This window comes from Bombus affinis, chromosome 2 (genome assembly GCF_024516045.1).
Source record: "Bombus affinis isolate iyBomAffi1 chromosome 2, iyBomAffi1.2, whole genome shotgun sequence".
Lineage (NCBI taxonomy): Eukaryota > Metazoa > Arthropoda > Insecta > Hymenoptera > Apidae > Bombus > Bombus affinis.
The window spans coordinates 8295177-8321577 of record NC_066345.1 but is presented as its reverse complement, the minus strand read 5'-3'; the positions used below and the strand labels follow the sequence as shown (position 1 = coordinate 8321577).

Genomic DNA, 26401 nt, shown 5'->3' with positions numbered 1-26401 from the left:
ACCATTTTAAAAAGGTAACTACACATATACGCGCATATAGTGACTTACAAAAGTATTTCAACACTTACCGCAGAAAGCTTTTACAAATATCTGTAGTATTAATTATATACATACATATATTTGAAACCAATATTCATGTTGTATACTTCTATTTCTGACTGAATATATGATTATAGCAAATATTCTGCAACTTCTATATACATTTTCAGATTCGTTTCAAATTTTACTGATACGATAATAACAGTCAAGTCTTACCATGGCGCTACTAACATTTCAAAATGTCTTGCACATCACATAATATATTCATAAGAAGTTCCTACAAGAATGCTTTCATATACTACTTTATGTACATAAGTTAATTATTTAAATTAATTAGAATATTAATGACAAATATAATTGAATAAAAAAGAATAATTACAAGTTTATCTTGTGCTACATGAACTAGATATTGCCAAGTTTCCACAAAATTAGATTTTATTACTTCCTTTTTCTTTACAAGAACACGAGTCTTTATTACGTATCTGTAATATGTATAAAAATTAATTTACATGCTCGTTAGAATGAAACAATGAGAAAGAGGATATTAAGCTCGAGTTATACTTTATTCCACCGGTAATAGGAATCGCGGAGAACTTTCTTTGCGTAAGCGTTGTTATAACTTCGAAATAACAACAAAGACAAGAGAAAGAGAGAGAAAAAGGGCGAGAGGGAGGGAGGGAGGGAGAGAGAGGAAGATAAAAGATATTCATATTACAAAAATTAACAATCATATAGCTTTTACCGCTGAAAACTTTCCGCTTGAAAAGTTCAACGTTTTCGCGCTTCTCGCGTACGAGAATAACTAGAATCGTGCAGCTAATCCTGACAGAATAACATATAGCACCTGAACTTCGAAAACCACCGTAGCCGCAAAATTTCGTGATTTCAAAATCTCTCTGAACGAACCTAGATACATAATTACTGAAATGGAATGTCGTATATCCTTATGGTGTCCTAGAGACAAACGAAATACAGTAGAACCTCGTTTATACGAACAAGTTAATACTCAGCTTTAGATATACGAACTTATATCTAAGCTTCTATTATTCGAATTAATACGAGGTCGAGCTTACTTATGCTCAACTTAGCTCTAATTATATGGACCCGTATTCTTATAGCGAATATATGCAATCATTTGTTTGTATTTAGAAAAAAGTCTCTATATCAAAAATGGAACATAGCTTTCACATTAACTTTAGTTTTCTGAACGTCAGATCCTCTTGCACAATTGAGGAGGTTAAAAAAGAGCTCTGCTCCTATATATTTTATTATTCGTGCTTATTTTATACTTTATTATTTCGAATTTATGGAAAGTTGAAGGCAGTAGCTAATAAACTATTATCAAAAATACTCGATTATCCCAACTGTCTTACAACTTATTTTTACCCCGACTTATCCAGATAAAAAGCTTCCACTGTAATTATTCCGCTTCGTGTAACAATTTTGCGGTTATGGTCGTTCGCAACAAGGAAAAAAGGAATGCTTTATATATACCATCGTTAGAATACGAAGAACGTAGAAGACTTGAGAACAAAGCATGCGCTTTCTTGAAAACGAACCATTCCTCGCCAATTTTATTTTCATAGATCCTTCATCTCGATCGATAATTTTGCTCGTTTTTATCGACCGATCGAAAGATCAGCGGATTGTGTGCATAATCCATATACACATAAGCACCTCGCGTAACAAAGTCTCGTTCCATTCTGTCCAAATACCTCGAACGCGTAAAAACGAAACGCGATTCTCGACATTGAGTTAAAGCAGACCGAGATAATTGGGATTAATGCTTCGAGTCGAGGCGAGAAAGTTTGATTAATGCGGTCGGAGCGCGATGGTCGATCTCCAGAGCTGGTTAACTTATAATTGCCAACTTTCTCGCTGAAACACGGACGACATGATGGTCGCCGTGCAAAAGAACAGGCGAATTTTAAATAAGGACCCTATTAGACACAACTTATCCTTCGACTAAAATTATTAAACTGCGGATTTTTATGCGTTTGTGGAACATTTTAACATGCAAAAATGTATAGAATGCGCGTAATATGCAAAAATGTATCAAATATCGAAAGTACAATACTCGTTATAATGTTTAATAGGTGAAACGAATTTCTCCTAAGTTCTCATGTCTTACAATCGTGTTTATAAAAACATGAACATTGCATAAATATCCACAATCTAATGATTATATCCTCAAACACATCTCAAATAAGATAATAATCGTTATTACAAACTACGAAGAACGTGGAGGTAGCGCGTCAGATCGGAATCGTTCTCGCAATCGGTGACATTTTTCAAAGTTCCTCGTGCCAAAGTTTCAAGAACCAGTTGTTCGAAAACCACCTTCCCCCTTTGTTTTCTTGGCTATCATCGTGAAAATCATCTTGCATAATCGTCACCTTGATCAACTCTTTAGTTGACCCTTTAATCAATAGTTTACTGGCAAGTAAAGGCTAATCTCGTAGATTAGTTCTTACACGTCACTCGAAGTTCCTCAAATTCGTAGTTAAGAAGGAATGTATCCGTAAAAATAAAGGAAATAGAGAAGAACACGATGATAAAAGAACTTGCAGCACCTTTAGTCTAGTCTCATCACATGTACCAATTTATACACGCGATGTATTTCTTCGTATCCATGTATCGAATCGATCCAGCGAAATCGTTATATTGTATATATACTATATGCATAAAAATACGAAATCGTAGTTAACGTTGCTAGTTCCTCTTGCTGGAATTAATCAGATACTTGCAGCAATGCGTGAGCAGGTGCTTTTCACCGGTGATGTCGTGGGGAACATTCGTAGGACTCGTTGATTCCCTGGTGTAAATATCCAAACCGTACTGACCCTCCTCGGGAAAGCTGATCGAGAAAGTCACCACGTCGTCGTCAGCGATCGAGTGCGTTACGTATTTGGAGAGTCGTTTTTCCTCGATTCCGTTTTTGTGCAACGTCGCCATGAAGTCGGTCAGCGGTCGCGACATTCGGAATTGGATCTCCAACTCGCGACCAGCGAACACTAAGGCCTCCTGGTTATAAAAACAGTGGTTATAAAAACATGGTTTTTATTAGAGCGATATATATCTTGTAGAAGCGACTTAAATCTTGAGATTGGCAATTCCAAATTGACATGATAAAACTCTCAATGAAACTGGAATTCTTCCGTGAAAGTGTCTCGAGTTATATTTTTCAACCTTGGAAGCTTGTGACTGGATAAAATTTAATTATTGTTAGTTAAAAATGCCTTATTTGTGTACCTGATGAGTTATTGGTATGAGACCAAACAGTCTCGTGGCTTTGGTTGGACCCCATTCGCCACTCGCGCAGTCTGGCAATGGTACCATCACTGTTTGCAATTCCTCGCATGCAATTTTGAATTTGCACACGCTCTTGAACTTCATCGGCTCTCCGGTTAAGTATTCCTTGGGTGTCACCGCGTTGGCAAAAATATCCAGGAGAAAAGCTCCTGAACAGGGCGCGTGCACACGAAACGCAACGATATTCCCAACGACAGACTACGAACACAAATTTCAAACACGAATAAAATCTTAATATGTAATATCCTAACGGTAAAAATTCTTCGAAAAATTGTACAGTTAATTTTAAAGCTTGTGTTATCCATACATAACACTATACAAACGTAAATAGTACCCTGATATGTAGTGTCGTTAAAATTTGACTAATTATGTGGACTGTCCAAACAGCTCGTTAAGGCCACATTGAAAATCAATATTGGAAAACGCTAATATCGTCATAAACATGGGAAATGTCGATGTTTAAACAGTCCTGAACCGACCTAACTACGAGCCTTTTGCGAATTTCTGTCGGCCAATTAATTTCACTTGGCGAGCAATTTACTAGCAAACGATTCTTAAACTCCTATTAAGGGTCTCTTCCTTTAATGACACTTCTTTAATTAGTTTATACGAATGCGGCTAGCGGATAATTAGCCCGTAAACCGTTTCGCGACAAAGTATCTCGAGTTACCTGCATGACGAAACGTTTCAATGACACGCCGTCATATCCGTCGCCATCATTGTCGTAGAACTTGAGATTATAATGAAAGATGAGGGACGACTGCATGTGAGCCGGCATCGCTATCCTGACGGTCGCGGCGCCCGTAGAATCCGTGTACATAACGGCATTCGTGTTCGTATCCGGAAAGTAGAGGCCGTACCTGCCGAATTTACATAAAACGTGAGTAAATTCTTTTTTCCTTGTACACAGTCGGCCATAAGTATTATATAGGACACCTACTCGTTACATTTATTGAAGATTCTAACAAATTTTAATTTCTTTATTATAAGTCTCTTCTAAGTTCGTTAATTTATTAGCGTCAAAACATAATGCGAATGAATTGATAGATTTATTCATTACAAAAAATTAGAAAATAAAAGCAACAAATAGCACTCGATTCGTACTAAATATCCGCAAGTGTCCAAATACTTAAGATCGATAGTGTATGCTATGAATAGTTTTAATGAAATGGTTGGGTACGCAACTTTGTTAAGCGAGAAAGTTAAGGAATTTAGTTTTTTAACGAGTATTTGGCGAAGGAGTTGCATTACCTGAAGAACAACGAACGCACGAAAGGCAGCTCTTCGAAATCTTTGAGCGAAATCGGTTGTTTGAGCAATTGCCACTCCTCTTGAAGGGGGAAGAACTCGTAAATGAATTCTCGCGGGTCTGTCAGGAAGTAATGATCGTCGTATTCGTATCTGCGAAGAACGAAGAGTTGAACAGGTTGAATAATTGAAAAAAAAAACTGTGTCATGTCAAATGTTCGAAATAGAAGGTAGGTTTCAGGGAAATACCTCAAACTATCGTTCTTAGCTTTTGGTTGACCAGGACGAGGAACTTCTTTGGCATTGACCAGATGTCGTGCCCCCCAATTGCATTGAACGAATCTCCACGCACCAGCGACGTAAACTGCGTTCCAGCTATTCCGGAATCGGTTGTCCTCGAAGCAAACGCCTGGCTGATAACCAGCCGACTTGCTGTAACCCTTTATAACCACACAGTGCAATCCAGCGTAACTGTAAGAATATGATACGCAAAGTGAGTCACGAAAAACAGAACACCAAATCTAAAATATACGATTGATCAAAATAATGGAGATCGTAATTGTATCTAATACGTTCGATCAATGTGTGAAACTTCTGATCCGTTTGAAACGCTAGTCTATCATTATTGTTTCCATTCATATAATTTTGAAACATGGAACCAGTCTTACGGGTGAATTATTATTTTGGGCGTGTCGTGAGAAAGATCATTGAGGTGTTAAATTAGTTGCGTTTACCTGCATAGTCGTTTGAACAGAACGTGGTAACTTTCAGTTCCGTGCTTTATACCTCTCAGCAAGCCCATAGGCGTGTCCCCGCGCAGATTCTCGTCGAACTGCATGGTGTTTAGATTCTTCACGGTGATCCATCGGAATATCGTCCTAGCTTTTTCTATATCTGATCCGCATCTGCTCACCAACTGTCGTACCAGATCTGTGAATGTTTTCTGATCTTCTTGGGCTACCTGATTTATTAAAAGAACAAAAAAAAAGAACATAAAATAAGAACGATGGATTCAGCAATGTTAAGACACATAAAATCATGTTAAATTAAATTATTTCTATTATTAATTCCAAATAACGATTTCTATTATTTTAATAAACTTTTGCCTAAATAGTTTCCTAATGTAACAGAATTTTAATAAAACCGCGAACAAAATTAAGTTCCGAAAGTTAAGTTCGCGAACAAAGTTAAGAAAGCTATTTTCGAGACTGTGATTCCTTTTCAGTTCTATCCATAAAAATACAAATTCATAGAAACACTCACACTCTACTCATCACCCAATTTCTACCGACTCCGTATAACTTAAACATTCACGAGAACTAGCACAATACCTCTTTCACCCTTCCATTCCACTAATGGTACCGTACTGTTCAATGGTATCATAACGAATAGCCCCGACACGACACCGTTGTCATAGGCGATCAACCGTTTCCTCGCTATCCTTCGAATGAAAGAAAGGTCGTAAATCGATTACGCGAGGTCTTCGTGTATAGACGGAGACCGGATAAAAGCGAGGCCGTCTCGAATATATGAAAATATCGGTCCGCACCGATTCCAAGCCGCCCGTTTAAAATTCCACGGGTGTAACACACCCCCTTTCGACTCTTCCTCGACGTTACATTTACAAGGGGATGACGGTGTTAAAGGGGGTTGGCACTACGACGGGGGCTTACCGAAATAGCTATCTGATCCATGTCAGCAAACTCCAGAGGATCATTGTAGATGTGATACTTTGCGAGGGCAGGGGGTTGTGGAGGTGGAGCACGAGATGGATAAGGCAAAGGCGGCGCTTCCTGGGCATAACCGTCCCCTTCGTCGAGATACAGGCTCTCCTGCCGCATATACTCGCTTCTTGCCTCATTGATCAGCTCCAACATCTCCGAGCTCTGTTTTTCCACCAATGCTGCGGTCGCCGCCCTGAAAATTGATCTGGAGTTACAAGAATTCGCGGTTCATCAGCGAACCCACTCCCAAATGCTAATACAAACGCTGGAACTACATTCTGATTTTAATATCTTCAGATCCAAATTTAGTTGATACGCGTATCTGGCGAAGATGTAGATTTGTTATATGGTTAAAAGAACGTTTCGTCTTCTGATCTGTCTTTTTCTTTTTTTCTTTTTTTTTCTTTTTTGCTGTTTGATATTTCTCGATGGGGAATATTTTCTTGCTAAAATCTCTGTATTTTATGATTCCTGCGTAGGATGCGCTTGATCCCCGGCTCATGAATATGTATCTATTTTTTTGTACAACTCAAGAAAAGTTTATTAAACTCACGGATGTTTTTTTTAATATGTGCATACGTAGACGAGATGTCTTACATAGTAATTCATACGACGTTTCAGGCGAGTGTCTCGCATATTTCTCCATTAAAATACGAGATACCTTGCCTACGAATTCGAATGGAAATCACTTTCTGTACTTTTAAAAATAAATTTTCTTTTATACGAAACATTTAACTGCGCCTATCGAATGTTAACTTTTTTTTCCAAATGAATTACATAGAACTTAACTGAATTTTTAGATTAATTGAGTGAAACTTAATCATCGATAGATACAATACACCAGGAAGAAATTTGTTAATTAGCAAGTAGAACGACCGTACTTCATTCGTGAAATACTGAGAAAGAGAAAGGAGAAGTTCTTGTAAAATTGTTCAATGTTTAGTGAACTCGACTGCTGCTGTCTAAACAAAAAGCAACATTTTCTTAGAAGAAATGCAAAATTATATAGAACGTGGATATAACAATGTAGTACTAACGAAGAAAAATCTCACTCGATTTTCTTTCTAACGCTCTAATCCACTTTCTACAATGTAAATCCCATTGTGTAAAAAATACTTGCTACGCTACCAGGAAAGACTTTGTTGTTTTAGTCTCTGACACTAAGTTTCGTAGGTGAAAATGGGTAGTTTTCCCGCGGGAAAATTAACAATCATCAAATCAAAGGGTTAATCGTGGGTCAGCTAGCCCAAGAGTGTTGCTTGCCTTTCTTGCATTTCATAATGAACGTAATCAGAGCAGCGTGCAATAGAATCAGCTTAATTAGGTAATAAGTACCGTTCGTGCTCCAACATTTTGCGCGTGAGACTTTCCTTTTTCTTGTCCCTACGAAGAGTCATGTTCTTCTCCAAGTCCTCCTTCTCTTGTTGAAATTGCTGGGCTCGGGCTCTTCCACCTTTTTCGCGTTCCCATCTGGCCGATAGTTCCTCCAGTTCCTTCTCCCATTCGTCCTATTCAATTAAGAAACACGATCTTTTAATCACAGAGCTTGCTCGATATTGATCCAAATATTCCCAAAACGATTTTCTTCTCGAGGTACTTGAAATTTAAATTGGAATATATTAATTAACTCTGTTGCAAACTTTTCCTGCATTAAATTTAATTTCAACCCAAGAAGGGGCTCTCAATTTTTTCTCAAGACTTCAAGATCATCTGTATTCTTTCAAACGAATTATTCTATTTTTTCTTTTTTTTTTCATACAACAATCGGTGCGTCTTTTTTTATTTTTCAGACAAAAATATTAAGATACCTGAGTCTGAAAATGATCAGTTCAAGAGATACTTTCACTTTAATTTTATGAAAGAAATATTTAGGTGACCTATTTAACTGTAACATCCTGTATAATGTTCTCACGTTTTTCTAATACCAACTACTAACTCCGTTTTTATTCATATCCATGATTCCACCATCTAATTCACAAATACAGTATTAACAAAACTATATATATGTATATATGTGTAATATGAAATATGCAATATGAAAGAAGCACGTACCCTAAATTCCTCTCGAATTCGTCTGTCTTCCTCCTCACGATGGTGAGCGAATTTCCGATAGAGGTCATCCTCCTCCTTGCGATGTTTCATCTCGAGTCGCGTCTGCTCATCTCGATCCTGATAATTGCAACAAAAAAAAAGGGTCATCAAGGGCCTTTCTCTTAATTATGAAAGAAAAAGAAGGCTGGAATTTTTTGCATATCCTCCTCGTCTGCCGCGCGGGAAATTTAAAGGAACTCGTTGGATCGGTTTCGGGAATCGCGTTCAGCAGAAACTCGAACGAGTTTCACCGGGGATGGGTCGCAATTAAACCGAGGTATCTTCTTCTATCAAAAAGCGGAGGCCGCACCTAAACGTCCCAGCGACGGTCGTCCAGTTTTTGTCGGCTTTACTTTCACGCCGTGTTTCTGCTTTCCTTTTGGCTGGAAACAAGATGCGCGCTCCAGAATCGTTCGACAAATCGAAGCGTTCGTAGGGAAAGAGAAACGAGTACCGATGGAGCGTCAATGGATTCGTTCTCCGTTTACAAAGTAATCGATGGAACACAGATAGACACTCAGTTTGAAAAAGGGTTTCTTTAGATTTGGTATAGCGTTACGCAAGCAATTTCCTGCGCAAGTCGGTCGCGCGTACAAACTCAGATGCCCACGCTACAGTTACGTCATAGCAGCGCACGTTATTGCGTGAAATAACCGCAAATAAGGACAATGTTAGAGAGCACTGACATTTCGAAGCTGTTTCTTTTTTACGCCTAGAGTTTTTAAGAGTTGTATGAAACGATTCGACGGAGATATTTGAAAATTTATAGATGCGTCATGTATTGAAACATGAAAAGTATTAAGACATACCGAGAAGAAACTAGAACAGGCTGTGAGGATCACGTAAAATTAATTCGAACAAAAATTGAAAAGATTGAAACGTAAATAACACAAGCAAGATAAAATCTTGTTGAATATTTATAGCGAATTAACAGCAAATTATTTGCATAAAAAACCTCAGAGATACAAAATACAACCGTAAGATTCTATCTCTATGGTCGAATCGCTCTGTGCAGTAAGGAATGTTGCGGTTGTGCTTGCTGAAATTGCTTAGACGAGCCTCAGCCTCTCGCAGCGACAGATGCAATTAGGCTTTTTCTAGAAAAAAAAGAGACAACAATTTCTTGTAACGACCGAGAGGTTGCTATTTTCAAATCAATGGTCATAGTATGTTACTTGTTTTGTTAATCTTGTCGTTTGCGCTCGAGTGGATCGGTAAAAATTATCGACGAAACGATGAGAAAGCGCGCTAATAGAATTAATTCGGACCATCTGTTTACTCGCGTCATTGAAGAAGCACTTTCCTGTGACTACTTTACTACAACTGACTGGTTAACCAGCATTCCATACCATGAAGTTCTCTGTTTTCTGTTTGGAGAAACACTTCTTGTAATAGCCAAGAACCGTCTTCGTCGTTTGCTATCGTTTCATATTCTACGTTCGATAGAATCTTTCATTTTGAAGTTCGTGGATGTTGAACTATATCGCGATTTTCATTCTATTTAGTGTGCTAACTAAAAGGTTTAATAGAGACCTTATTCTCTTTGGATGTAATAAAATAGAATAAAATAAGAAATCTCATTAATAGGATTAGTTCGATCGATCTGCGTGCCAGCGCCGTTAAAGAAATATAATTCTTTTTGATGCCTGTTTTCGTGACTGGTTCGTGACCAAGATTCCGTCACGAACCTTCCAACTGCTGTTTACTTTTCCCTCGAACGGATAGACGTGTTTGATCCGCGAATACGTTTTTGCTAAAGTCGATTTTACTAAAAATTGTCACGTTCAATAAGACTCTGGTTCTTCGCGCGTATCGATAAAAAGCGATACAGATAAAAAGCGTATGCTGTCTATTCAATTCCATCTTGCTAATCCCGTCGTTCGTAAACAGAAGATTTGTATCAGTCTGTGATTAAATTCAAACAGAGTTCCGCAAGATTGTCAGCTTCGTGTAGTTCGGATACTCTACCTAATTAATTTTTCCGTGAATGAAAAAATTCGTATAAAATTTATTACAGAATTCTCAGATCATTCGAATATTTTGAACACCGATAGACAATTCTCCTAAAATTTTTCAAACACCAACAAAGACAAATATTTAATCTCAAAGTCAAACAACAGCACGATCTTGGTAGTACAATTTTAGGATCTCATTCTTATGGTTATCACATGTATATAACAGAAACATTCTTTAAGAACATCTACAAAAATGTCTACCAAAGTAGAAAACTAAATTAATAGCAAAACGTTATGAATAATTCAATTCCATCGTTACACAATAATCGTACGTCAATGTCCGAGACGCAAGATCAGTCCATTCGCGCCAATCTGTCGTTCAATCTGCCAGTCTGGCCGAAAAAGGAGCGAGAAGAAAGTAAGAATAAAACCGATAGACTGTGGCACACAGCATTGACCGCAACAGCGATTCCAATTAACATCCGTGGGTCGTTTGTTGGCGAAGGCGCGTGAGAGGTGAACCACAATCGCTCTTTAAAACAGGATACGCACACGGTGGCCCTCTCCGCCCCTCATTTGCTCTTTCTTCTCCTGTACACGGCTTCTTCCGCGACCGCGGAACGATTCTCTAATTAACTGTCAGCCGTGGTACCCGAGTACCGCAAGCGGAAGCGATTCTGGGTCCGTGCGCGAGCTTTCCTTCGCGTGTGTACGCTGTCATGAAAAGAAGACACAGGGGAAACGCGTTCTTCCGTGGCAACAGTTCGGTTAATGTTCACGAGGACGTTCGTCGTTATTGTTCTCGGATGTCACGGAAGCAGGTGAAGAAAGTTGAATCGCCGCGTCGCGTGGAACCTTGACTGAGGGACGCGTTTATAGGAGATAAAACAATAGCACGATAGTTCCACTCTTAATTTGCATCGCACGCGTATCGTATCGTAAAACTACTATTGACTTTGATTCAAGATATTATAATGAATATGTTAATTAGTCCCGCTTTATTCGATTTATTCTAGACTCGGAAGTTGTATAATTTAGTATATTTCAAAATATTCCAATTGTTCACTGAATTACCACATTCATATTTGATTCAAGTATCGTGTTATTCAAGATGTTATAATAAATGTATTAATTGATCCCATTTAATTCAATTTATTCCGAGCTTAGAATTTAGTATGTTTTAAAATATAAAGCATGTATTACATTTTTTTATTGAATTGCCACATACATATTTCATTCTAGTACCGTCTTATCCAAGTTATCATAACAAATATATTAATTGAGCTAGAATTGTTTAGCTTGATTTATTACAGGTTTACAAGTTGTACAATTTGATACGCTTTGGAGTATTACAATTTTTCACTGAATTACCACACTCGTATTTGATTGAAGCATCGTACTATTCAAGGACCACTCGCAGTAGCCATACGTGAAAATTCATTCCGCTCTGATAAATCCATAAAATCCAACTGTTCTTTTTTTTTTATTTCAATATCGATATCAGGCTGGAGATCGCGTGAATCTCTTCTAACAGTTCGATACACAGAACGATCTCTATTTTATTGCAACCGATAATAACCAGCAGCGCGTTCGACGGGACCGTTAGCTAAAACGAATCATACTTTCTACGTTCGAGAGGATGACGGGCACGCCCGAGATCGGTTTGCCCACGCGGCTTCCCAATTATCGACCTCTCGTAAACTTTCCACGATCGTTCTCTTTACCCAACCTATAGACAATAAGACGGAAACCCATGTTGGGTTTCTACGATTCGCAGAACCATGATCATCGCCAGATCACCAGTGTTTGACGATTCACGAGGCGTTCGAACGGACAATTTCGAAGTTGATCGTCCGATCGTAAGAAACCGCTACCATTGCAACAAGCGTGAAGCGTAAACGACCGAAAAGATCAGGCGATGAAAGAAACTCTGGAGACAGTTTCGTCCCATTTCTATAATTTTCTAATATTTTTCTAGATACTGACAATTGTAATTATTGCGGTATGATGAAAATGGCTAATAATAATATGTATACAGAGTGTTTCTGTGATCCTGATATAAGCAAGAAGATGGCAGTTCTTTATGCAAAATTATGAAGTATAGAATAAAACCTTCGCCTAAAAGACTTCATTTTTAAGGACACATCTTTGAAGATTCGCCAATATTCGATTAACTATAAGTTTCAAAAGTCACGAGACTTTGTACGAAAGTTTCTATGAAAGAGATTCGCGAAGCTATCGATGCAAAAATGTTATGGAAATATAATAAGAATAAGTCATTGGACAAAATGGTGCAGATGTTACTCTACAAAACACTAGTTCTACGAAAATAAATAGCCCTTAAATTTGTTAATTTTCTCACAAGCTTCCTAAATGAACCAATAAATCGATAATTAATATACATTTAATAAAATTAATAAAAAGAATTCTCCGACCAACGAACTTAATAACTACGTCGAAGGACGTTCATATCTTACGATTTCTCGTCAACGGGACGCAGAAGGAAACGAAGCGTAGACACGGTGCACGACCCTGCTCGTTGCCCACGCTACTTTCGTTTCGTAAGAGCGTGCACGCAGGTAGGCTGACATTCACGAAATACTATAAATAACAGCCATAGCCGGCGGGAGGCGTTTTGCTGAATGTACACGCGAAAGCGGATTGAGAGAAAACGCGCCGATAGTGGAGCGACTAGCGGCTCGGCCTTCTTCTTCTACGCCGACACCGATGGGAAAAGCAAGCCGGCAATCTCATTTTCATGTAGGGTCCGTCTTCGCGGCGGTACACATTCCTCGCTTGTCAAGCGATTCGCGCATGAAAGTCACGGCTGCTGGCACGGAATCCCGGTACCCGGCCCGCATTCCATCGCGATCGGAAATTCGGGCTTCCGACCATTTTCCATTAAAACGCCTTCTGTCTACCTTCTGTCAACGCGTATTTCTCGCTCCAACTAATCAACGAACTTGGTTATCGTATATATTCCACTCTTCCTAGTATCTTCACGCGCCACTGGGCACAGGCGAAATACCAGATTTTGTTCTGCAGCGTCCTATGGATCTCGAAAACCGGATATCGCGCCATGTTGCTCGGTGAGCGATTGATTGATGTTTAAAATACGTACGTTTATAATTTCTACAATGAGTGGAAAAAGCTTTGGCACGTTATTTCTCAGAGGTTTGCTAAGTGATTAACAAGACAGTTCAATCTGGCAGATGTAAAAGTCGTTATTTATTACTATCGACTCGACTGGCGAAAAGTAATTCTGCCTAAATATCCAGAAAAGCGTGAAATTCAAATCTGATTTTCCATACTTCAACGCGAACTCTCGTAATCAGGTCATCGTTAAGAAGTTATATTAATCAAGAAACGTAATTAACGCAGTCCTGAAGCAACTTGCTCCAGATATTTTTGAAATAAATATCCCAACTATCCTTGTCTTTAGTTTAACGTACTCTTTGTTTATTACGATCTATCATATAATATATATTTAACAAAGACTATTACGAGTGCTGCAGAAAAAAATAAAGATACCTTATACCGTCGATCATAAGCATTAGCACACACACATTAGTCTACTTACCGATTACACTTATTCAACGATTGTAACAGATTTTACTTTATTTAATATTTTGCGTTACAAAGAGCGTATGATACAACTTAAATAGCAGGTTTATAATAAAATAAGTAGAAACTAAAGTCAGAGAGAACCATCCAATTTACATTAAATACCAGCAAATATCTTGATATTGACTTTTTTGGACCAAAATGCAAATACAAAGTGCAAATGCAAAATCCCAACACGATTGTTCATCCCGAAAAGCCAATATCAAAACATCTTATCATCTTGAAAGTTCAAAACCCAAAAACCAACAGCTATTTGAATACTTATGGTAGACGGTATATATAGCTTCTATATCAAATAAGCAAAACGCGAGTAACCAAGATTCGGATTAATCAAACCGCGGATAATCGGAGCTCAATTAATCGAGGGCTCCGCTGTAATAATATTTTGATAAAACGATGGTCCGCGTAGTGGTAATTAAGCTCGATACCTCGCGTAATTACGCGGCAGATCGGTGTTGGAATAGAGGTAACCCGCTCCTAATATGGCGGTGACCGTGACGAATGATTTCACCGGACTATGCGAATGACTCACCAGATAATAATCGATGGGCTTCTCGCGTGCCTTGCTGTAGCCCTTCTGAAGCTCCGTCTGCTTAAGGGCATGGGCGATGTGAAGCGCGCTCGCGTCGAATCTCCCGTACTGGTAGCTCCCGTCGCCGGAATAATTGTGGTTGTACGGCGAGGACGTTCCTCCGCCGGCGTTCCCATGAAGATCACGCTGGGACGAATTCGTGGCCGGCGGTGAACCATGTCCGTTTAGGTGCCTGGCACAATTAGGCGAGTCTACATTATCGTAACTGCAACAAAATTATGCAACGGGTCTTCAGGGGGACTAGGGATCGTCGTCATCGTCGTTGCCTCCTATAGAATGTCAACTTTCTTTCAAAAAATCAAAATGTACGATGGATAGAAAATTTAATTAGGTAATGTTATTATACGATGTGATTTTCTTTCGAATAAATCAAATAGCACCATAAGTAGCAACGTAGCAAAAGCGAGCGATATCGCCTTTTTCACTCGATATTTTTTAGTGAAATTCAAATGGACAATAATAAAAAACTGTGACAAGCGTGTGCCAGTCGTATCATTTTCCAAAGCAGTTTTCCCTCACATGGTCAAAATAAAAATACTAGGAAAATATGATGAACGTAAAATTTGATCATTCGAAGCGAAAAATAATTCGACCGTATCGCTTGTCGGTGTGATTTCCCTTCGTGTGATCGAGACAAAAAAGACTAAGCCAAATCGCTACATCGACTCGATTCGAGCTTCGTTTAACGACAAGAGAACGGAGAGAAAAGAAATTCCTGGTAACCGTGATCCTGACTCGTGCAACATTTGCCGCAGCTTCCGGCATTTAGCATGCAAATTCAATGATTCCGCGCATCGAAGAACTAGGTCAGCCTTTTTAACGGGGCCTTCGAAACGTTTCCCTACGTGCAAGTCTGCTTCGCGCGGAGCTCATCAACGATTCAGCCGCGTTCCAACGAGCATCCTAGAACTAATTACCACACGGGCTTGAGCCGACGAGCCTGATTCATTGGCTCGACTTAGGAAAAATCCTGACAACAGCCGTCTCGCGCACGAGCACCGCATCGCTTATGAGAAACCAGAAAGTCTCTGGTTAAATGAATGTGTTACACCTTCTCTCGCTCGTTCTCTCCTCCGGGGTTCATTCACTTGCGGCTGAAGCCGCTGCTTCTTCTTCTTCTCCTTCTTTTTCTCTCTCTGTATTCAGACATTCTGTCTTTGTCGCGTACACGCGCGCGCTCCTTATGTCAGCCGGAGGCAGAGAACTCGCGAAACGCAGCTACAAGAAATTCTTCCACTGCACACGCGTTAACCCGTGTGTGTACGCATACTTCTCGCGGGTTTGTTCAATGGTGAAAACGATATACATCGGATCACGAAAGCATTTGACTGGCTTACCATAAGACTTTTGTGCTCATATTATTCATTATCGTATGTTACAATACAAAATTTTGAAATTTCATTAACGTCGTAATGAGACACGATTGTCGTGATTATATTCGTCAAATATAAAACCAATCTGAGAACGTACATACAGATTACAAGATATTCATTGTAAACATATATTTAATAAAAAGATTACCGTACAGCATGAATAGCCATCTTAAATGTATAATAAGAGTTAAATACTTTCATAAGCTTTAGAAGATTATCCATATGTATTAGAACACTTGCAGATATTTATAGAAATCTCAACAAAATATTTAGAGTGCATGTCATATGCAAACAGACATAAAATATCGCAAGTGGAATACTTGTCACGTCTAACTAATAAAACCAGGGGACACTTTCAATTTGCATCGAATATCACATTTTCTCCAGGCGCAGTAAATATCCTGTATGAATTGACGGCTTTAGAATTTTCAGGAAACAGATGTATTCGATACTCGAGAAGTCCAAATGATTAAATTCAGACATTCTCACGACCCATCGACCTTTACGTAACGTTTCTATACGAGTACGTTTAGTGGTGGTTGCACTGGTTCTTTTGGAACCTTGAGGTACTTCCTGAACGTTGCAACAGGTCTTTCTCTAATCGATTTTATAGCCTGCAGGGTGTAATTGGGAAAAAGAATTAGTCCAAGCAAACTTTCGTTTAATTTAGGCACAACACGCTCCTTCTTCTTGTAATTAAGCCAAATCGAATAGATTTTACCATTTTATACTTATTTGTGAGGTACATCATGTACTATGCAGTAAAATCTTGCTGATTCTGATCTAGCTAATGAGAACTATATTTCACTTCCAATTACTACAATTTCTTGATTAACATAGATTAAAATCGACTGGCTGGACATTTTAGCGTTTAACTTAATGCTTCAATTTGGTATTGTACTATATCACGAAGACTGTTACACGAAAGTTTTGTTGCAGTACACGTGTATAATTATTCGGTCTAATTATCGAAAGCAATTTCACTTATATTTTAACGCGCAACGAGATATTTCACTTGTTTTCCGGATCGATCGAAAAATGAACGCAGGATCGTCTGGCCGATCGCGTCCGCATGAATCTCTCGGAGGCGAGCTCGTTATTTCAAGGAAATCGGGTCAGCCATTGACATTCCGGCCGGAGAGCAAGTGTGCTTCTCGCGCGCACAATCGCGGTTTCACACTTTGTTCAAGACCTGGTCGGGATTAAGGCCAATGTGGCGATGCGTTATGTAACGAAGATGAACCAGATGCCTCGGCTAACACGTATGCATATAGGCCCCGGGAATGACTGCCAACCAAACTTTCTGTGGCAAATTTCTGTAGCAAATAATTATAGGTAAAAAAATTCAGGACTCGACAGACTTGTAGAGATGTGTCCATGTTACGTGACCGATCTGCGCGTCGCATGAAAAATTTCATGAGATCGCCAGAAGAATGAATATCTTCGGTTGTAACGTATATTTTTGGAGAAATCGAATTTATGTTAATTTTCCAAGAGATACTAACAAAAAATATTCGTCTCGCTCGTAATTTGTCAAGATGGAAAAACTAAATTTCCTCTTCTCAAATGTTTCGGCTGTACTAAATTTGATCATGTAAGACCATTCGTCTCAGTCGTTTGTTATTCTCTGTTCGGAAAATGCATCACGAAGAGTACAACTGCGGCACGAATTTACTGAACGAACTAATAGTTATAAAAAGCAAATGTTCTCTTCTTCTTTGAAACATCTAGTGTCCTTTATAAATTGATAAAAAACTCGATTTTACGGGGATGAAATCGAAACCAGTAAAAGATGAATCGAATCGGCAATAAAGCATTAATCGTGCGTCGTCAAGGTTAAGGAACACGGTTAACAAACCGTTAACAGGGTCGTTTGAGCACAAAAGGCCGCGCGACCATTTATACTCCACTTAAACGGCGATCTCGATTTAACACCGAAGGGAAAGTGGTGAAACCGAACGTGAAGCGAGTCGATCGACTTTCCGGCGGATCGTACAAGAGCCATTAAAACACAGGAAACGTAAAGGAGAGCCGTGCACGTTAATTTTCTGTCGGGGCTGTTGTACAGCAATTTGCGTTTAACGGCTATGTCGTATACGATTCTATTACTAAAAAGAAAACCAGAATGAATAATCCAAACTGTGACAGACAACGATGGAATTTTAACGAGGTTTAACGCGACTTTATCGTGACGAATCTCCCTCACCCAGCCATGATTTTCTCTTTCTCATTAAGGAATTTTAAATGCACCGTACGCAGAAATTCGCGATTTTCTGCGACGCTCTCAATCTCTTGGAAATAGCATTTTTTTAAACAATTGGTAAAATATTATAAAAGTACGAATCGTAATATAATTTAGATTTTTAAAAAAGAAAATAGATCGAGTGTCATTTTTTAAATGGGATATAATCTAGTAGAGTAGAATTCCATTTATATGAGTTATATTTTAGTTCATACAGGATTAAATCGGCTTTTCAAAAGCCACGTCGATAAACTTCGTTTTCTACGATGTTTTCAATTTCAAAAATCAAGTACGTGTATTCAATTGAATCAGATTGAAGTTAGGTATTTAATATCTTAAAAAGCGAGAGACTTCTTATACTCGTGAATTTATTACGAATTTTTTAACATCTATAGGTCAGTGGATCTTCGTCAAAATTTTTGAAATATGTATTGCTCCGTTTGTACTTTAGGCTTCCACAAAATTTCCTAATTTATCAGCTACTTTTAAAAGACCATTTTTGAACCTGACAGATCATCTTCAGTTTGAATTCACTTTCATAATAAAATTCTCCTGTTCGATCATTACACGAGTTTAAGAACAGAAAATCAAGGAAAATATTCTACTTGTCGCATTTTTCTCTTATAATCTACATTTGTAGAAGATATTTTATCTGTCATCTCGCGAATCGCGAAAATATTAAGCTCGGAAAAATTCAGAGAGATAAGAAGAAAAAAGGAAAGACAGGAAAGAGAGAAATGCTCAAGTTAATTCAACGATCGCTTTCAACGTATCATTACTAGCATTGCTAGTAAAACGTTCCCAGCGTAATTCAACCCGTAACCTTTGGAATAGCAATACCGGTTACGTACGATCAGGCCACGTCCTTGGAATCGGCAAGCGCGACTTAAGAAGCCGCGGCTTAATTACGCGCGTGTGTCACGTCCCTCCCACATTTAGACTTGAAAATTATATGTTACCGCGACGTTCCACACGACACGACACTTTTCCTGAATCGATGACACCTCATGCTACCGCACGGTATGTCAGCCGTTTCCGGTAACACGGCCACGAACCAACAACACGAACAGGATAACAAGTCAATGCGAATAACCGGACTCTCGTTTCAATTGCAACTAAATAGTTGCCACACGTATTACACGTAATTAATTTCCTTATTATGATTACTGTTATTTAATCAAGGTCTCTTCGATCATGGGAAGATTGCGTCCAATGTATTCTAGTAACTAAGTTACGTTGTGAATTCCAATCAGTATCTCTTAGATTCTTTTTATGTTCCCTCGTAGAATTGCTGCGATGTTGTAGATACATATAACAGTACCGAAGCATCGTCGTGTTGTACTGATATTCCGATAAACGTAACAGAGAATAAGAAAAGGGATGCATTGATTAGATCAATCGCCTTTCAATTTGTTTCTCGCGTTTTCTAACTTGGGTGCAGCGATGTAAGATTGCATGAAGAAAGTAACTGTGATTCTCCTTTTCTATACAAATTTATTTTAACAAAGAAACGAACCACAAATTGGTTGTTTGAAATTTCATAGAAACTAGAAATTTAAAAAGAATCGAATCTGAATAAGTTTGTTTTAAAAAGAAAATTTCGACTAAACGAAAATCCTATGACCAGTTCTAAGACGAATCAAACCAAACGACTTTCAACCTAGTCGATACACCTATCCTGGTGCTAATTGATTCACCGAGGCTCGACCAATTTCTCAGTGGACCAAATTAACACACTCTACTACCTCCTGCTTAGCAAGTCTACAGCACACATTCCTTCCACAAATCTACCGCAAAGTTCTATATCCCGAAGACATGAAATCATTATCAGCTTCCATTCAATCTATTCAAACCAGAGGATCGCTGATAGATCTATACGAAGCTTAACATTATTAACAAATCGCGACGCTATTTAGCCTTTTGAAAATCAATTATTCGAGACCACTTCTCTATGGAATAAGAAACATTGAACTGTCGCGAAACGTGGGCGAATTACAACAGAAGATTCCGTTTTCAATGACCACGAGCAACAATTTATTTTACACAGACTCTATCAATTATGTTAGAAATCTTCGAAATCTTACTACAGAAGTACAACCATAAATACAGAATAAACTAGCGAAACTCGGACAGCAATCAGTAAAATTGAACAATGGGAAACTCTGCTTTCATCGAGCCTCGGCAAACAATCTATAGTACCACAGACGCTATAGTAACAAGTAGACTACAGATTTCTATACATTTGTAGGCAATTTAAAAGCGTAAAATTACACAGAATGCCTATAATATGAAAGAATATAAAAAATACCCAAAGTATAATTTATAGTACTTGTTAAGTAAAACAATTTTATACCAAGTTTCCACCTTTTTAATTATATTCTGGAAAATATAAACTTGCATAAAAGTCCGCAGTCTAGCGTTAAGGTACGATGGTGAGTGCCTTACCAAGGTGGATAAACTCCCCGCGGCGACGCGCCACCAGCTCTGATCTGTTCATTGACGTAACCGCTTCTCGGTACGTTCAGCGCGGACCTAATGCCTACACTAGATCCGTCCAAGGTTCCTGGACCTGGCTTAGGAACGTGGCTGCTACAGTACACCTCCTTGTCGTTGATCGTATGCTGGTTGTTGTAGTAGGTCTTCAGGGTCAGTTTAGTACCGCAAATCGCGCACTTGAAACATCCCGCGTGAAAGAACGTGAAGTCCTTCAGTGGACCGACTCTGTCCACTTGGTAGACGGTCTGAGCGCATCTCAAACACGTGCTCTCGTAAAAATTCGGCCGATACATCGTCTTCCTCGATCAGGATCCCGTTGTTTAGGCTTCCGTTTCCTGGTTGATTCTTTTGTGTCCTCAGTCAGCGCTGCACCTCGCTGTGGAACATACCGCGTACGACCTTAAATGTGAAAATTATCGTATTAGTCGAAACATTAGGTGAAATTGAACGACGAAGGGAATTAAATTGAATGTTTTATAATATGATAATTTTGGTAAAGACTTGGGCGAAGGTTAAAGTGAAGATTAAAATCGGGATCAAAACAAGGCTCGATTTCATGCGATTTCACAGTCGATTTGCAAAAAGAATAAAATTTATTTGTGTTAGATGATGAGCCATCTATGTATGTATGTAAGTATACCGTTGTTTTTGCAATAGAGAATGCATCTTCCTTTTATTTCCACGACAAAATGCAGAAAGGTGTAAAATATGTTTCATAAGCTGAAAACGTGTGCCTTAATTGGCGGTAATTACCTCGATGCAAAACGCGTGCAAACGAATCAGACCGCGTCTATTTCTTAACTCTCAATAATTACTTCTGCAGGATGCTTAAAAAAGAGAAAGAAAAAACAGAAATATACAAGATAGGAAGAAACGAAAGAGCTAACAGAAAACTTAAGCCGATAGCATCTCGATCGTGAGCGATTAAAAAGTATAAACCTATAAACGCATTAGCGCTATTAAGAATGACCAATACCGCCGACACTTTCCTGTCGACTTTTGCAACGATTCGTTGCCAATACTTTTCATAGTGGGCGACCAGCAAACGGATAATTGCAACAGATTTCGCGAGCTCACGGCACACAAGTCTGACATATAACGTCATATCGGGATTTTCACACGTACGTCCTCGTTAACGCTTCGTTCGAAAGATAACAGATTTCGTGTTACAATCACATCGTGGAAATCGCATTTTTTCATTCCACTCTGTTTGTTCATCGTTTTCTACGTTCATGTCCATCTTTACGATTGCTTCAGAAGGCTCGAGGAAATTATTACGCTTTTATAGATAGAAGTAATAATTTTATATTATCACGCGTTTTCTAGATAGAATTAACGAATTCTTACTGAGCCACTTGCGACTCTATCAAATTTTGTTCGTTTGCATATGTTTCTAGATACGATACTCGAGGAAATTATTTACTGTGGAAAAAAGATTCTGTGCTTTTTATAGACAGAAATAATGAATTCTCGTTGAGAAACTTACGATTCCATCGAATTTCGTTCGTTTGCATACGAAATTCGTGATTTTCCACGATTTCGTTGATTCTACCTTGCGATAATTGCTTTCTGGCATATATTACGATGTTTGAACAAGCTTCGCTCGAATTTCGATAGATTCTTTCCATTGTATTCTGAATTTGTATTTCCACGAGCAGAAATCATATTCTGTTGACGAGATTTCTATAGAATGAGGTCTTTAACGCGTTTCTAATGACGAGTTTAGATTTTCAATTAACGCTATGATTGCGATATAACTGAGAAAATGATCGTGAAGGCAAAACTGCGTGTTTGACGCTGTATCCTCTTTGAGTCACGTTATGAGCTCAATAATGAGTCTTATTTTTAACGACGATATAAAAAGTGATATTAGAGATTAATCAAAAGAGCCAACGGTGCCAAAAAAAGTCTCAATGGCTGTGACGACAAGAACTACTGAGCCAAAATAACCAGAAACGAGCATAAAACCAACTGACCATGCTCGAAAGTATTCTATTCACAAAATCACAAAATATAATGCTAAAAACACACAATCTTCTTCTACATTAATGCATGATTGCGTCACGAAATTACACGAACGTAAAGAAACATATTATGTATCTTCTTTCGAACGAAGTCACGCATCATACTGGAAACTTTCTAAATGAACCGTGGAGCGTGTTTCCCAAATTACTACCTCGGTTTCACCGGTGTAATCGCGTTACGATACGACGATCGAGGTTTCCCTTTTCTTTCCACGATTCCTCCTGTATACAGACCGAATTCTCCCGTTGCGCAGCGAGCGACCACAATGGCGATTACGTCATACCGTTAGCGACCATGCACAACAATACCGTAATAAACGCAGGATAGCTCGTCTCACGCATCACCGAATCGCGGCTTTCCGCTCGCCACGACACGCACTGATTCTTTTTTTCAGCCGCTGCGAGTCTCTCCTTGATGAGCGTAGGACAAAAATTCGCGGACGAAGATGGACACGCTGGAAAGTTCTCCTTCCGGAGAGCGGGCATATGTAGGACAGTCGGTGGTCGGGGAAAGCATTTTATTTCGCGAATATCCTGTCGATATTAAACACGTTCTAAGCTTATCAACGTCTATCCTAGCGTGCAACGACGATTCTTTGTGCCACTCGGCCGTGAACACTTTGAAAATATCTGATTGATACGTCGACTGAACAATGGAGGCTAGCTTGTTGGAAACTTTATCGATGGAACGTGGATTCGTAAAAATAGTTGAAACGTTGTCAACGTTATCTTCGAACACGTTTTAAATCGGTGTAGGATGTATATCTAGGGAAACTTTGAAATTAATTTGCATATGGTATAGGTCAAACGTTTGAGATCATTTTTTCAATTGTTATACCGAATCTACTATTAATCATTAACTGCAGAGGCACGAATTTTTGCTATTAATTCTCACATGTAACTTATTCGCAATCTTTACGCATAAAATATCTAGAATAGTCCTCGTTTATGTGGAATTTACTGATTTAACGAGGTAACGAGCTCGGTCGATTTGCGTCCCATGACGTCCCGGTAGTCGTGAATGTTTAAGGACGCTCGTAAATCGCACCTGCATCCAGCGTTTCATTTTTTCCACATTGCTCGTCTTTTCCGGATTTACCTTGCCTTTTGGTTTTTCACAATCGTTAATTCGCAACGTCCCCGTCGCGCCCGAACAGATCGCCGACTTCGCGTGCATTTCAATCGCGTTACGCAACGTCGAAAGAGGAAATCGTAACGAGTCCCCGTAAAACGCGACACTTCCAATTACGGTCTCTCGTCGGTTTTCATTCATCGTGTTAAGCGTGTGTGACCAATGAACGCGCAATTTTGTAAAACGAAATATCGACGTATATACGTATTTATGCATTTGGTCGTAGATATCATACGAAAAATGTGCATTTCCCTCGATTAAAATAAATGTAATTTTATAAGACAGCAAAGTCAGTTTATTAACACACTGTGTATCAAAGCTACACATTTTTCAAATTTATAGCATTCTTAGATATTTCTTGTACAAATTCTTTCTTACATATTTGTTGTTTCGTTCATCTATTTTCATGGCTACAGTATCGGCTGGAAAAAAGTTTAGGAACCAAGGACGACTAGAATGTTCATTGGCAATGGTGTCTTAAAAACCTATATTTAAAAGAGAAGAATTTCGTGTGTATTCACTGTATCATTCTAAAAGAAATACTGAAAAACTTCCAACACTACTTTAGATGAAAGATACACAAAACAAAAGAGATGAGATGATCATACGAAATCATCGCAAACGAACAATATACTTCTTGACGTAATCTAAGTAAAGAATCTAAAGCCTTCAAACGGACATTTTATATGTTACAATCTTATCTATACACTTTTATGCATTAATCAGTAGATGCTTAACACGTAATTTACGTGTTTATAAAGTAATGTTGGCACTTATTAACCATTTATTATTATATTAGGTACATTTTCAAGATCTAATCTCAACCTATTTTAGCAAAAACTATAATTCAAACTTTCAAATATCCAGAGATTTATGAATATGCTCCAAAATTAAACCTCCTACCTAATCAAACGAGAAAAGCGATTTCCCGAGCATGTGACATCGGGATTCGTTGAAAATTGGTACCGTCCAGCATGTGAAAATTATTTATTGCATTCCACGCATCGTTTATCACTCGATAATGCCCGCTTGAATACCAGTGTCCCCATTCTGGCCCACCTTCTCCTAGGTATTTACGCTCAGCGCGCGCACATACGTACGTATACATGCAATGACACACGCGTGCCCTCACGTACGCACACAAACCCACGAACGCACATACACACAGCTACGTAGAGCGCGTGTATGCGCCACGTAACTCCATGTATCGCGTTAAGGAAATCGAGAAACCTTATATCGAGGTAGATCGAAGAATATGAAGACCGCGAGTCTGAATTCGAAGCCTGCTCGATGTTTGGAGACAACAGGTTAACGGAAAAGGTGTGTTCCCGTGTTTGCGACAGTTTGTCTGGTTACTTAACGCGCGAAAGTACCGGTGAATAGCGGGCATTCCATTGAACAGGCACATCGAAGGGGCCTGGTACACGTTGCACGCCTCTTTCTCCGTCACTCTCCGTCCCTTTCCATCCCAGAGATTTGAATGATTTCACCGTGCACCGTGGAGAAGGCGAGAATCGCGAGAATCCCCCGAGGCGCATCAGATTTGTCAAACACGTGTATCACGCGAATACAAGAACCACGTAATAAATCGTGCGCCTATGAAACCGATAATCAAAGCATCAGCGAGAATATCTCGGAGAAGAATATTCGCTGAAGCGAGTATCAAACGAGGCACATGATTCGACCGGTCGTTCTAGCGGCAAGACAATTGGAGCAGCGAGCAGGAATGAAAAAAAAGCTGAATATAACCAGCAAGGCCGGTGTTCCCTCTTTCCCCGTGGTCGACACCAGAACGATATCTGCGTGGATACTCACGTTCTCATGCTTTCATGTCCACTAGCTTGGTCCACAAGAATCCTCGATGATCGTCCTGGTCCACCTCGAACATCTCTTCACAAACTTTCCGTTCCTTCCTCTATACGTCCCGTCTTTTAATAAGTTTCTTCTTATTGACGATTCGACGACAAAGTCTCGCGATCGACGATCGATTATATTCCACGATTTACTTTCTATTGACTTTATCGTACTCCGTCTATGAGAAACCAAGACACTGCGAAAAAATCGCGCACGATATCACGAGCTTCTCTCTCGTTGCTGCTGCACCGTGCATTGAAATCACCAGGTCCCGATGATCACCGCAGGGCCAATATCAGAGGACCTCGTGTTCGCGCGCGCACCGTCTTCCATCGAACGAACGAAGAATTGAACAAAGAAGAACAATTCCAGGAACAAGTCCACCTGGCAGGTAGGATATCCCGACTTCACGGATCCCTAACAGAGTGGAAACTGTGATCAAGTCGCTCCGACGCTGTTCGGAACGACGTTCCGGTTTTGGCTGTTCGATCTCGATTATCGAGTACACCACAGAGGACCGGGCTGATAGTCTCGACCTTCACGTCGACGCGTACGAACGTTTTCTGGCACGGTTTTCGTGTGTCCGTCACCTGGAATTGAGGTCCCGCCACCAAGCGAGGCGGCCACGCGAGAGGTCGAACCTGAATATCGCCACCTGCTTCCTTCGACGTTCCAGGAAGATCTGAGGTGAGAGG

At 39.3% G+C, this 26401-nt stretch overlaps 1 protein-coding gene across 5 annotated transcripts; it reads right to left on the bottom strand.

Moving 5' to 3' along the window:
- Nucleotides 1-456: 456 nt before the first annotated feature.
- On the bottom strand, nt 457-26401 carry LOC126913883 (hillarin). Of its 5 annotated transcripts, none has more exons than XM_050717138.1 (12): nt 25668-26401; nt 20646-21095; nt 14526-14790; nt 8376-8492; nt 7659-7831; nt 6273-6516; nt 5334-5560; nt 4849-5070; nt 4603-4752; nt 4022-4211; nt 3292-3549; nt 457-3063 (listed from the first exon to the last, which is right to left on the bottom strand). In XM_050717138.1, the coding sequence occupies exons 2-12, from the start codon at nt 20987-20989 to the stop codon at nt 2752-2754; spliced, it is 2502 nt and encodes an 833-aa protein (XP_050573095.1). In that variant the 5' UTR covers nt 20990-21095; nt 25668-26401; the 3' UTR covers nt 457-2751. The 5 variants fall into 5 exon arrangements, with proteins under 5 accessions (XP_050573095.1, XP_050573097.1, XP_050573096.1 ...); XM_050717140.1 differs by having other exon boundaries at nt 14526-14757; XM_050717139.1 differs by lacking the exon at nt 25668-26401 and adding an exon at nt 22873-23010.

Bases quoted from the DNA above. Each gene is read 5' to 3' on its own strand.
- LOC126913883 (XM_050717138.1), bottom strand. From the start codon at position 20,989: ATGTATCGGCCGAATTTTTACGAGAGCACGTGTTTGAGATGCGCTCAG. The intron at 4,212-4,602 runs GTAATGCAACTC...TAAATTCGGCAG, and splicing joins GTGCGTTCGTTGTTCTTCAG to GTACGGCCTCTACTTTCCGG. The intron at 3,064-3,291 runs GTACACAAATAA...TTTTATAACCAG, and splicing joins TCATACCAATAACTCATCAG to GAGGCCTTAGTGTTCGCTGG.